We start from the raw sequence: 12,853 nt of genomic DNA, 5'->3' as shown, positions 1-12,853 counted from the left end.
GGCCGTACAATCTCTAGGTTTCATCAATCTGTTCCTCACACCCTAACACCTATATTTATACTTGGGAGTATGGGCTAACTGAACTTGGGCCGTAAATGGGTTTACGGCCGTAAACTCAACCGTAAACATGACCGTAAACTCCAAAAATATTACAGAAAAATACATTTGCCCAGAAAAGCAAAGTATAAACCATATTTTGACCCAACACAAACCAATTCCCTAGACTTCAAACTCTCTGATTTTCGACTTCTGGAAACTCTCTAAGTCAGCCAACCTCTCAAAACCGTAGGGATCAAGGTCTATATATAAATTTTGAAATATCCATACTCACGTCGTGAGCAAAGATATCTCACATCATGAGATCGTTGTTATCCGTGTTTGACAAGGACTCTAGATTCGGAATGTTTATCTTATGGAAAGTCCTAACTCACGACGTGAGCCTTTAACACTCACGTCGTGAGAACGTGTTTTTTTGGAAGTTTCATCTTTGAAGCCTTTATCCTCCAAAGTTCCATTCTTTAACGCTTTTAGTCCATTTTCTTCAAAATGTCTTCTTTTGGGCTGCAAAATATAAATTAACCTTATAAGTTGTAATTAAATATTTCCTAAAAATATGTATAAATATGGCAATATCAAAATACCCCACACTTATCTTTTGCTTGCCCTCAAGCAAAACTAATTATTTTTAATTTAAACCTTCATCATTAGCATCACATAGAAGAATCCATTTTGAACTCAGCCATTCTACCAAGACCTCAATGTGCATAATTGTGTCTAATTCTCCTAATAACCTCCCAATCCTAAATACGCACATTCCTCATGAAACTTCACCCCTTAGCTTATATGATACTCATTTCTGCAACCCTCCGAATCAATCCTCAAAAATCTTTCTTAACCTCAAGGTATTTTTGGTTAAGCTACCCAAGCATACATAAACTAGAAATTACAATTTTAGATACCCCAATGGAGCTCTTGGAATTCTTCACTTCTTTGAATAATTGGTCTTTGATTTTTTTTTTTGAATTCACGACCTTTTTGATTTTTGGTATCTTCAATTTTTGATTCTTTGGAATTTTGATCTTTTGATCTTCATACTTTATAGATCCAAAATTCTTCAATTTTTTCACTTTTCAGTAATTTCTCTTTTTTTTATAACTCACTTTTTCCTCTCAAAACCTACATGCTTAATCAAGGGAGCTTAACTTTAACCTTTATTGGCTAAAGCTATTAGTCTAAGTGCAATGACTACATAAACTTTCCTGGATAGATTTCAGGTTTCGGGTGCAAAACATATTACTCCATATAAACTACCAGATTACATTTTCATAACTCATGACTTTTGAGTAGAAATGGGAAGCCACAAATATACTATAACATATGTTGGCTCGGTTAAACATTTGAGCTTGCATTTGATCATCCCACACTATACTAGAAACTTAAGTTTAAAATATTATTACTAGATTTAATTTTAGATTATTATTCCAAATCTATGTCTAAAATTTTTAAAATTTTTAACTTTTTTTTTAATTTTCTAGCATTTTACTTTTTCTACCCCCTCCCCCAAACTTATTACATACAATGCCCTCATTGTATACATAAAATAATTTAAAAGCAATAAAAGGGAGAAAAAGGAACAGACTCCCCTGGGATGGCATGACTGAACTCCAAATGCGTGGATAAGTTGTGCATCTTGAATACGAATTTCTTCTATTATGGAACTTGGATCTTCAACACGTGAGATATGAAAATATGCTGAGAAAAATATGGAATCGAAACTTCAATCTTCAACAATTGTGGTGCAGAAAAATCTCCAAAGCGTAAGAACAATGTGGGAAAGCATACACCACATTGCATGGTTGAGAAATTAAGTCATAATAATCTTCATAATAATTCCAAGAAGGATGGTGGTGACCCATGTAATAAACATGAATGAAAAGTCTTCTATTTCGTGAAAATTTAAGACTCACGACATGATATGGTAAAGTTCACGACGTGAGGTCGCAAATACGCGTAATCTGGGAACCCTCAGTAACGAGCTCATGATGTGAGTATTAAGGGCTCACGTTGTGAGAACTGGGCGGACAGAAAACTTATTTCCTCCGATTCTTCTTTTAATGTGTGCACTTCAACCCATTTGTCTTAATGGATTAAGACCCTCATTAAACTCTATTTTTATGACTCTTCTCTCTTGACTCACCCCACACTTATTTTTAATTGTGGGTCTTAACTCTCGACTCTAGACTCTCGGCTACACGTTTTTGCACTCATATCTCGACATCCCTTTCCCACGATTCCTAGCAAATCTGAAAATAATAACCAAAGAAGTAAACAAGAACATAACCAATTTAAAATTCTTAAAATCTCAAAAAAACCAAAAAAAATCAAACAAACTAAAAATAAAACTAAATAAGCTAAAAAATAATCTAATCATCTTCATTTGCTCCACTCGTTCCGGCCTTGTCTCTTCCACGATTTTGATACTCACTCCACATTGGGATAATTGGGTAGTGACTTCCCAAGTGAGGTGGTTGCTCAACATTCAAATGTCTAACCATATTTTCTACCGTCCTGTCGATCCAGTTAACACTTAAGACAATTGATCAAAATATCCCGACATATTGCCTCCAAAAGTGGCTCCTCCCATGGGTGCATTATGTTGCACCAGTTGTCCTCTATCTCTTCTTCCTCTTACATTTCTCCTCCCTTGTGGCCTCGGTTTTTGTTCGGGTTGTTCGTGTGGTTGTTCAACATCATCTATCGGTATGCTTCAATGCGACCCCATGTTTAGTACCACACACATAGACTCCAAAAAACCCATAGTAAGATCATCTCTAGGCTTGCATGTCAAAGTCCAGGTCAAATGAGGTGTAAGAAGACCATAAAATTTTGCCAGGCGGGTAATGAAATGACCCCCATTAATGGGGCTACTAGCTCGTGAAATGACAGCTTTACTACCCAAATAGTTAGCCAAATGATAGGGAATATTGCAGAAAACTCCTGGTGTGACCATGCTCCATAAGAAAAAGAGATTCAAGCTTGTTACTTTGTCCCCATGCCTTTTATGATTGATTGAAAAAGTGATCAATCGGTGAAGTAGTCGGTGGATCGGGGATCTAATATGGCTTTCCTATGAAACACTCGAGTGAAAAGCTTCATTTGCAATCGAACACCAAAAGTCTTTTCCAGATGCACTCGGTAAATACTCTCGGGCTACAGACCTTAAGAAGAGCTCAAATATCGGTAACCGTGTTTCATGCTCTTCATATATTCCCATCCGCCTTGCAAACTCTGCGAGGCTGCATTCCCTGAACTCGCAATCTAGGCGGAAAACCAAAGCCCTAGGGTAAAAAGGATCAACAGTAGCTCCTTCAAAGGAAACAGAATGAAAGAACTCAAAACATAGTTCTTGATAAACCGACTCACTAATAGCGAATAGATTTCTCCACCCATTACAGGTGAAAGAAAAATCATCCACATAAAATTGTTTTGTCAAGAATGGAGCCATTTTCTCCATCAACCCAATCTCCCTAAATTGTACCCAGTCAATCCTCGGGGAGATGGAAAATTCCGTGTTGTGTAACCACCCCAGTTTGTTTGTGGAATTAGTGAGAACAGAGGTAGGCATGTCCATGGGAAGTCGGTACAATATGTGGCAGGATGACACATGGCCTTGAAAATTTTCATTTGAACTCTTGAAAGCCATTTTTCTGCAAGAACAAATAAACAAGATAAACCAAACAAAACATTCCACATATTAGGCAGATTAACATAAAACATTAGACTCAGTACCCAGGACTCACGTCGTGAGTCTTGAAGCTCACGTCGTGAGTTCTTTGTCTTCAGCAAAAATCGTCCACGCTAGATTAAAAAGCGGGCTTAAATCCTTTTTGGGGTTTACTAATAAGTCACTTCTAAGCACATTTAGGCAACATGCAGTAGATGAATCACATATTTAAGACATGATTTCGACATTCACACATATTACAAACCCTAACCCTTAAATCAACAAATTAGTCAAAATTAAGCACTAAAAGTAGGAGTTATTTACCTTAGTTTGAAGATGACGTAAGCACAAAGGTTATTTGTGTTGGATTTGGCGAAAATCGAGTATGTGGAGGGACCATAGGGTTGTCGTCGTTCGTGGGATTAGAAAATGGTGGTCAATTTTGTTCTGATTTATTTAAGCCAGTGGTCCCGATTTTTGTCTTGCTCACGTCGTGAGTTCGAAAGTGGGCTAAAACATTCGGGCCATTTAATTGATTATAATTTGGGCTAAAAAATGTTGGGCGAAAATATGAGAGCAAAATTTGTCCCACCTGTATCATACTATAGCTCACGTCGTGAGCTTGAAGGCTCACGTCGTGAGTTCGCTTCTGACTGTAAAAATAATACCATTTATATTAAAAACCTTAAATCGTTTTACCACTTAATTTTTAGGAACCCCACACTGTATTTTTACCATTCATAAGATTATTAGATGATCAATTATCCTAAAAAAACTAAAAATGCAAAAACTAAACTAAAGGCAAAACGAAAAGAAATTTCAAATCGAGCTCGGGTTGCCTCTTGAGAAGCGCTTCTTTTTCTTAGAGTCATGAGTCGGACTCCGTTCCACCTCACGTTTAATTATCCGGAGTGTCCATCACCATTTGAATCTTTTGCTCCTTCCATCTCCTTTTGTATGCTTGGACTCATCTAATATACGTCCTTTTGGAGTTTTCTTTCTTAGCCTTCACTTCATTTACTTCAAGCTTGCGTTTGATCCCTTTATTTTCCAAATTTTCATTTCTTTGCTCTATGGGAACCATCTTTCATCCACTGCTAAACTTGTTTCCTTAGAAGTAAGCTCGTCCTCGTCACTTGATAAATCTTCATTTTCCTCACTCACCCAAGAAGTTGGATTTGTATAAGCAATTACTTCAAACACCAATGGAACGGATGCTCTTGGTTTGTTATGTTTGACTTGTTGAATTGTCTTTAGTTCTTCTTCCATAAGTTTCTCCAATCTTCAAGTTCATCTTCTTCTTTATCAATATTAAAAACTTCAACTTGAACATCACTTCCTTGGAAACCATCCTCTATTCCAAAAGTAACTTCATTATCTCCCACTCTCAAGGTAAGCTTGGATTCACGAATATCAACCAAGGCACTAGCAATATTAAGTAGAGGCAGACCCAAGATGATTTGAACATCATGATCTTCTTTCATGTCCATAACCACAAAATCAATTGGAAAAAAAAATTTCCCAATTTTTACTAAGACGTCTTCCACAATGCCCCTAGGATGTGTCACTGAACGGTTTGCCATGTGAATGGTCATTCTTGTAGCCTCTAACTTTAGAGTATTGAGCTTTTGGTAAAATGAAAAAGGCATTAAATTTATGCAAGCCCCAAAATCGGCTAAAGCATAAGTCTTAAAATTATTCCCAAATTCGCAAGGAAGAGTGAGGCGTCCATGATCTCCCATCTTCTTTGGTAACTACCCCAATACAACCTTTGAACTCTGCTCACTAAGAACTACCTTGGAATTTTTCTTCAAATGCTGACGAGTATCTATCAACTCTTGTAAAAACCTTGCATATTCGGGAATTTTAGACAACAATTCAATAAAAGGAGTATTTATTGGAATTCCCTTTCCTTGCTTCATAAATTCCAAATGCTCCTGTTCCAGTGGATGACTATTAACTCAGGACGAAAACGGTGAAGGGGGACGATAAGCTGAAACTTTTGCTGAATTTTTCTGTTCAAACTCGGTCCACTTCGTGAGCTTTAAAGGCTCAAGTCATGAGTTTGGTGTTTCAGCAGAAATTTTTTCTTCGACTTTTGACTTTTTTGGCTTTGCTTCGGACGGTTGTGGCTCTACTTCTAGTGCTTCTAGGAACTCAGAAATAGCCTCTTCTTCAGTTTCAATCATCATGACTTGCGAATGAGGTTTTTTCTCGGGGATTTTTGGAGATAACTTATCTTGTACGAGAGTAGTTAGTTGACCTAGTTGGACTTCAATGTTATGGATCGATGCTTGGTGATTTCTTAGCAAAGCTTGTTGTTCCTTCATGATATTCTAATGTTCCCTTATCACTGCATCCGTTTCATCATGCCTTTTTCCAGAAGCCTCCATAAAACGAGCTAACACATTTTCTAAATCAACTTTCTTTTCGGCTGGTGGTTGTTCCTTTTGGTAGAAACCTCGACCCGTCTGCCTATATTTTCTTCTTTTTTCTTCTTGTACTCTTCATATGGAAACCACTCCTTCTTGGGGTTTCTCCAATCTTCATCATATTTATCCCCACTAGAATAACAAATTTGAGCCTTTTTATTTCCTTGTTTATCTAAGTTGCATTCTTTTGTCAAGTGTGGATCATTGCATCTTTCACATCCAACTCTAATAGCATGAATTGACTGGTCCACCTTGGTCATTCTTCTATCCATGATGTCAAACATAGCTAGTACAACAGCCATGTCTTCAGAATTGCCTCCCCCAATTCCTTTTGCTCCTTCATTTCTTGGATAGTGGTACTCACGAGAATTCTTTGAGAACTCTTCAATCAACTCCTTTACTTCACCCATATTTTTCTTAGTAAGTATCCCTTGAGAATAAAGGAGTTGCCTTGTCATGACATTCAACCCGTCATAAAAGATAGATACTTCTTGTTGTATGTTGAGGTCACTTTGAGGACAATTCCTTAGCAACTCCTTATAACGCTCCCATGCCTCATAAAGTGATTCACCCAGATTTTTCTCAAAGTTGGCTATTGCCTTCTTGAGTTTAGATATTTTTGATAGTGGGCAAAATTGTTCCAAGAATTGCTCATGCATCTGTGCCCAAGAAGTAATTGCACTGGGTGGAAGTGCTTTCAACCAATCTCTTGCAGCTTCTTTAAAAGTAACGGGAAGCATCCTTAACAACACAGTCTCTCTTGGAACATTTGGGATATTGAAATAGTCCGCAATGTCATTGACTTCATCTAAGTGCTTGTAAGCATCCTCATGGTCCTTTCCATAAAATGGTACATCCTTAAATGTAGCAAGAATGTTTCCTTTCAACTCGAATGTCGCAGTGGCGGGAATTGTTGGTTGTACTAGACCGGGACCAACATCGTCTCTTATCCGCTTCTTGTATGCTCTCGTGGACATATCCGCAATATTTGCCACTTCGCTTTCTGGCTCGTCTCCGGGTTCACTCCTTTCTAATGCAAATTCAAGCTCGGAGTCGTACTCGAATTCTTGTGGGTTAGATATTTGATCAAAGCCTTCTACCTTGCTTTTGTCCTTTGATGATGTACTTGACTCTCCCACTTTCTTTCTTGACTTCTTTCCAAAGACTGATTTGAGATCCTTGAAAGGTGACTTCTTTGGTGTTTCGTTCATTCCTGCATTCTTATCTGTCTTTTAGTGAATGGATGACTCTGGATTTTCAAATGGTGGCACCAAATGCGTGTTGGAACCTCTGGTCATGAACTACTACAAAATAAACAAAAATAAAAGCGTAAAACTGAACAAAAACAACGAAAAAGTAAAACAACTGGATTCACAGCGTGAGCCTTAAAATCTCACGTCGTGAGTTCAGTTTTGAAAAAAAAAACTAAGCACTTTTTGCAGGTTTTACCCCACAAAAGGATCTATTAACCTAAAGAAAATAAATTAACAACTAAAATGGGTGTTCCCCGGCAACGTCGCCAAAAACTTAATGCATGGAAATAGCTACACCTAATTTTAAATTTATAACCTAACTAACTTGACTAACTAAATTGCACCTAGGTAGTGTACCTAGTCGGATTGTAATGTAGTTTAAGTAAGTTGGGGTCGAACACAGGGAACGGTTTTTAATTTATTAATCTAACTACTATTAAGTTAACCTAACATTCTAGCAAAGTAATGGTTTTTATCTAATTTTGCAAGTTTAGATGAACTTAATTTATCAACAACTATCAAATTAATAAAACACTTATGTTAGTTTAAATCCACTTTCGCTCAATGGTTTATATATTAATTATGACAATTCCTGTTGGTTACCAATTAAGATATTATTTGCAATTCAATTCCAAATTTACGAATAATCAATTAATTCATGTAGAGCTATGTATGGTCACATATAATTTAACACATAATCAATTTATTAAATAGAATTGGAGCTATGTAAGATTGAGTTGACACACACAATTATTTTCATAATATGAGTTCTCTAGCACAACTAAATTCAATAATTCAATTACTTAACTAAGATTGGTTCGATCTTAGCTCTAATAATCTAATGTTCACTAAATTACTAGGTATTCAAATTCATGCAGATTAATGGTCACTAACTTCACAGAATAAGAAGTTTATGCAATCTAGTTATCAAATCTAGCATGCTAGGTATAATCAATCAAACACAAGACATTAACCAACAAGAAAAGTCTAAATCTATTTAATCAAACCATGAGTTCCAGCTTTATCTAGCTAACAGAAGCAGCTAGATTTAGCTATTCATTCTAACAAATGAACACAAACAAGTTATAATCAAAAACATGTTTAAAGTACCAAAGTAAAAATCGAATTATGAACTTCTTCTTCCTTGGTGTTCAAACCAATTCCCTAGCCTTCAAACTCTCTGATTTTTGACTACTGGAAACTCTCTAAGTCAGCCAACCTCTCAAAACTGTAGGGATCAAGGTCTATATATAATTTCTGAAATATCCGTACTCACTTAGTGAGCAAGGATATCTCACGTCGTGAGATCGTTGTTATCCGTGTTTGACAAGGACTCTAGATTCGCGATGTTTAACTTTTGGAAAGTCCTAACTCATGTCGTGAGCCTTTAACAGTCACATCTTGAGAACGTGTTTTTTTTGAATTTTCATCTTTTAAGCCTTTATCCTCCAAAGTTCCATTCTTTAACCCTTTTAGTCCATTTTCTTCAAAATGTCTTCTTTTTTGCTGCAAAATATAAATTAACCTTATAAGTACCATTTATCTACGCAAATAACCAAAATGTTAATTAAAATGTAATTAAATATTACCTAAAAATATGTATAAATATGGCAATATCACTGCCAAGAATGGGTGTTTCAGGGGAATAAAGTGAGCTAATTTACTAAGGTGGTCGACTACCACCAAAATGACAATGTACCCTTCGGATTTGAGCAGGCCTTCATTGAAGTCCACGATGATATCCCCCTAAATTCGGCTCAGCAACTTCAGGGGTTGCAATAAGCCTGTCAGGGCCAAATTGGAATACTTGTTTTGTTGGCATACTAAACACCCTGGGACCATTTTCATCTCACCTTGATGCATGCACGACCAAAAGAACTCCCTAGATTGTTGTTGGTAAGTTCCATGGTCCTGCCAAAATTAACACTATACTTCCAAATGTCCCTGAGCAACCAATCTTTGGCAAACCTCAAATTGTCCTCGACAATTGCTTAATCACTTTAGTCATATCCAGTTCTAGACTTTTCCCTTCTAAATGCCCTGAGCATTTGGAAAATTTAGAAAGGATGAATATTATAGCACATGAAATCGATCCTATATTCGAAGCATATGGGACACGATTAATGATGTCTCAGATAAAGAAATGATACTAGACCAGTCTTTTGCTACAATATTTTTTATTTTCCATGTTTTCAAAATTTAACTATGAAGAGGGATGCCGTAATCATAATCGAATTTTGAAAACGCAATATATATAGAATTTCCTTAAGTTGAACCATTCAAATATAAAATACACACACACACACATATATATATATATATATATATATATCCTTGACTAAAGATGATTAAAATCTCAATCTAAGCTTTTAGAATTGAATTGAAGTATAATTTCCTCTCCCTTAATTATAGCAAAACAAAATTTTCAACCCCTACAACTTCACAAATTGAAACTTTTGTTTTTCTATAATTAACATTGCTAGCTTGCAATAATAATAATCATAATTATCATGCTCCTACTAACATGATGATTATTAGCATAACAATTATGCTCCCACTAGCTTTGACATGTATTCAGAAATCGGTTGGACTTCTAAAATTTAGATTCATACACCCTTCCGTAGATAGCTCGCATGTGTGTCTAAACAATTTCAAGAGCTATGAAAAGGGATGCCGTAATCATAGTCTCAATTGTTTAGACCTTTTCCATTTCTCACAAGTCCATGTTAGTGTGCCGGTTAACCACACACGCTCCACTAATTACTTTTGAAAATTCAAATAACACAATTGCTATCTACTTAAAATCTACTTAGTGAAAGTGTTTCCTCACCATCATTCTCGTGAATCCGAGAGAAACCTTATATGGTGTATGAGTTCCTATTCATGTGAATTTGTCAAAACCATAATCACAAGACAAGGTTAGTGACAAATTCAGCCTTACATGGATTGAACTTGTTAACTCTTAATTTCTTGTCACCTGGTAGCACAAGGCCCACCAATGCTTCCAAGTTGTTATGCTTACAATTTAGAACTAACATAACTCATATGCATAGTCAACTTAATTGGCACAAGAATTGTGTCAACATGATAGGTTACAAGCCTCAAGTCATGTGCTAGTGATAAAACACAGGTTTTACTATTGGTTAAATCTAGAAACTATTTCAGGATTTTTAAGGCTCCCACTGTCCTCTTAACATATAAGTTTCCCTAGTCAAGAACCATTCCCTGACAAAACAAATATTCAAGGGATAGTGCGGATTCTTACTAACACTTCACACAATTGGTCTTAGTTGGTCTTTGTCTCATCCAAGACATCACAACTTACCAATTTCAAATGTACAAGAGTAGAAAACATTTTACACTACATTTGATAAGTGTTTTAAACCTTACTTTATGTCACTCAATGTTACAATCTTGGAGTATGACTCTAAGAGTTGTTTTGGAACGAAGTATGACTCATTCTCTTGATTTTAACCATTCCAACAATTCATGACCCCTCTTCTTAGTCATAACAATGCACTAAGATGTCCTTAGAGTATGAATTTGTGATATGGTATCTTAATCATTAAGATGATCATAAAACACGATACTAAAGTACTCTCCCATCTTTTCAGATTTGAGAAACTTTTATCTTTCTGCCTAATTTGATTCTTTCCCATTCGTTCTGTCACACATTGAAAACTTTTCTATGCTTCAGAATTATACTTAAACTTATAAGTATAACCATATTTACTAAGCTTTAGCAAATCATGACGAATAGTCTTATCAATCTTTGTAGTGGACTTGACCAGTGCACAAGCATGTGTACTCGATCCGTTTAGTCCTATCCTTGTTCACATAAGGAATTAGTTTTAATTTTCCAAAGATGAAAATTCTCATCCATCATACAATACAACTTGTATGATTCCAAGTTTCGGTCCAATTGAAACTTGGGTGAAGAGAACCTTTCCTCATTTGGTAAATTCAGACACTACCAAAAATGAAAGAATCAAATCCACTTTACAATATTGCTATTACTGGAAACATATAAGCAACAATTTTTCACAAATGCCATTGTAAGGATATTTTTAAAATAAATAAAATTAAAACCTTTTTTTTTATTTTAAAAACTTTGCAGAAAAACCTATCCTTACAATCCATATGAAAACCTTGTTGTTATCTATTCCTAAGTTATATATCATAACTCTTAAGCAACATCTCAAAATTCTAATCAGCGAACCATACGATCGAAACCCATTTTCGCAATCAGAATCACCATATACTTCCTTTAAGCTTCCTATCTTTTCTTTGATTCTTAAAAACATCAACATGTGACCCACTCACATTATGTAATAAGAATATCCAAATAGGAACTTAATAAAGTTAGACACTGGACTTTAACTGAAGTAGATTCAAACTTCTTGACTTGATCAATCTTATGATCTTTCAGGTAAATATGGCAGCTTCGCAATCAGTGTCCCTCCCTTTGGCAATAAAACACATGGACCCTTTGGTAATGGCACATGAGACTATCTCATACTTAGCCTTTCTCTTTACCATTTGGTCAACCGAGTTGACTATGGGCGATCCCATTCCATTGGGAAGAGAAATCCTTTTCTAGATATCCAATTCTACCATTGTCAATGTCCTTTTAAGGTTTGGGAAGTTGATCTTCTAACAAAATTTGCTTTACTAGTTTTCCAAATCATTGCTGATTCCGCAGAACCAAGCAAATAGATAAGATCACTAAGGGTCATGTCATAGTCTGTCTCATAGTAGTCCCAAAGGGACTCACTATGTTACCAAGAAAGTGATAGAACATCCAACTTTCACAAGACTTTGACACCCAACTCTCCCGGCTTGTCAATATGTGACTTTATCTCCAAGATGTGAGCACACATAGACTATGCTTGCCAATAGGGCTTGGGCGACCTTAAACTTGTGGGTTATGGAGAATAAATAGAGGAGGTGGCGGAAGAGAAGCATGATGTTGAGGGACATCATCTTTAAGAGGAAAGCTTATCCCAAGAGATTTGGGAAGATCATAGTTGTCTGAACCAGACATCTATAATGGGAGATAATCAACTTAGTTGATTCAAAATCCTTAATATAACACCAAATATGAAATATTAAGGCTAGGACCCAACACAATATTTTATAACTTGGAAGAGGGATGCCGTAATCCAAGCTATAAAATATCTGAAGGTAGGCGAATGACGATTCACCAATTTCCACCATGAAAAACGAAATAATTTATTAGGTTTTTATTGGATTTGAAACTCCTAGATCTTTTGAGATTCATTGAACTTTTCAATGGCAGGTTTCAATCTCGATTGTGCCCTTCAAGTTTTGTGACTGGGATGCCGAGGATCACAAAACAAGGTGTGAATAACCATACTAATTCACTTGGTAACCTTAATATTATCACCTAATCAATGTGCCGGTTAACCACACACGCTCCATTG

At 36.0% G+C, this 12,853-nt stretch overlaps 1 protein-coding gene and 1 non-coding gene across 2 annotated transcripts; one reads left to right on the top strand and one right to left on the bottom strand.

Moving 5' to 3' along the window:
* Positions 1-4,977: 4,977 nt before the first annotated feature.
* Positions 4,978-5,466, bottom strand: LOC145067666 (DNA damage-inducible protein 1-like). The gene has a single exon (XM_079014753.1). It carries the CDS (start codon positions 5,464-5,466, stop codon positions 4,978-4,980), a length of 489 nt encoding a protein of 162 aa, XP_078870879.1.
* A 1,194-nt stretch (positions 5,467-6,660) lies between these two features.
* LOC145071573 (small nucleolar RNA R71) lies at positions 6,661-6,767 on the top strand. Its single transcript, XR_013690579.1, has one exon. It is a non-coding gene; the product is annotated as a small nucleolar RNA R71 (small nucleolar RNA).
* The last annotated feature ends 6,086 nt before the right edge of the window (positions 6,768-12,853 follow it).

This window comes from Lactuca serriola, chromosome 8, assembly GCF_051521515.1.
Source record: "Lactuca serriola cultivar US96UC23 chromosome 8, Lser_US96UC23_V15, whole genome shotgun sequence".
Taxonomy (NCBI): Eukaryota; Viridiplantae; Streptophyta; class Magnoliopsida; order Asterales; family Asteraceae; genus Lactuca; species Lactuca serriola.
Note: the sequence above shows the minus strand (reverse complement) of the source record. Positions and strands in the feature narration are given on the sequence as shown.

Bases quoted from the DNA above. Each gene is read 5' to 3' on its own strand.
- LOC145067666 (XM_079014753.1), bottom strand. From the start codon at position 5,466: ATGGGAGATCATGGACGCCTCACTCTTCCTTGCGAATTTGGGAATAAT.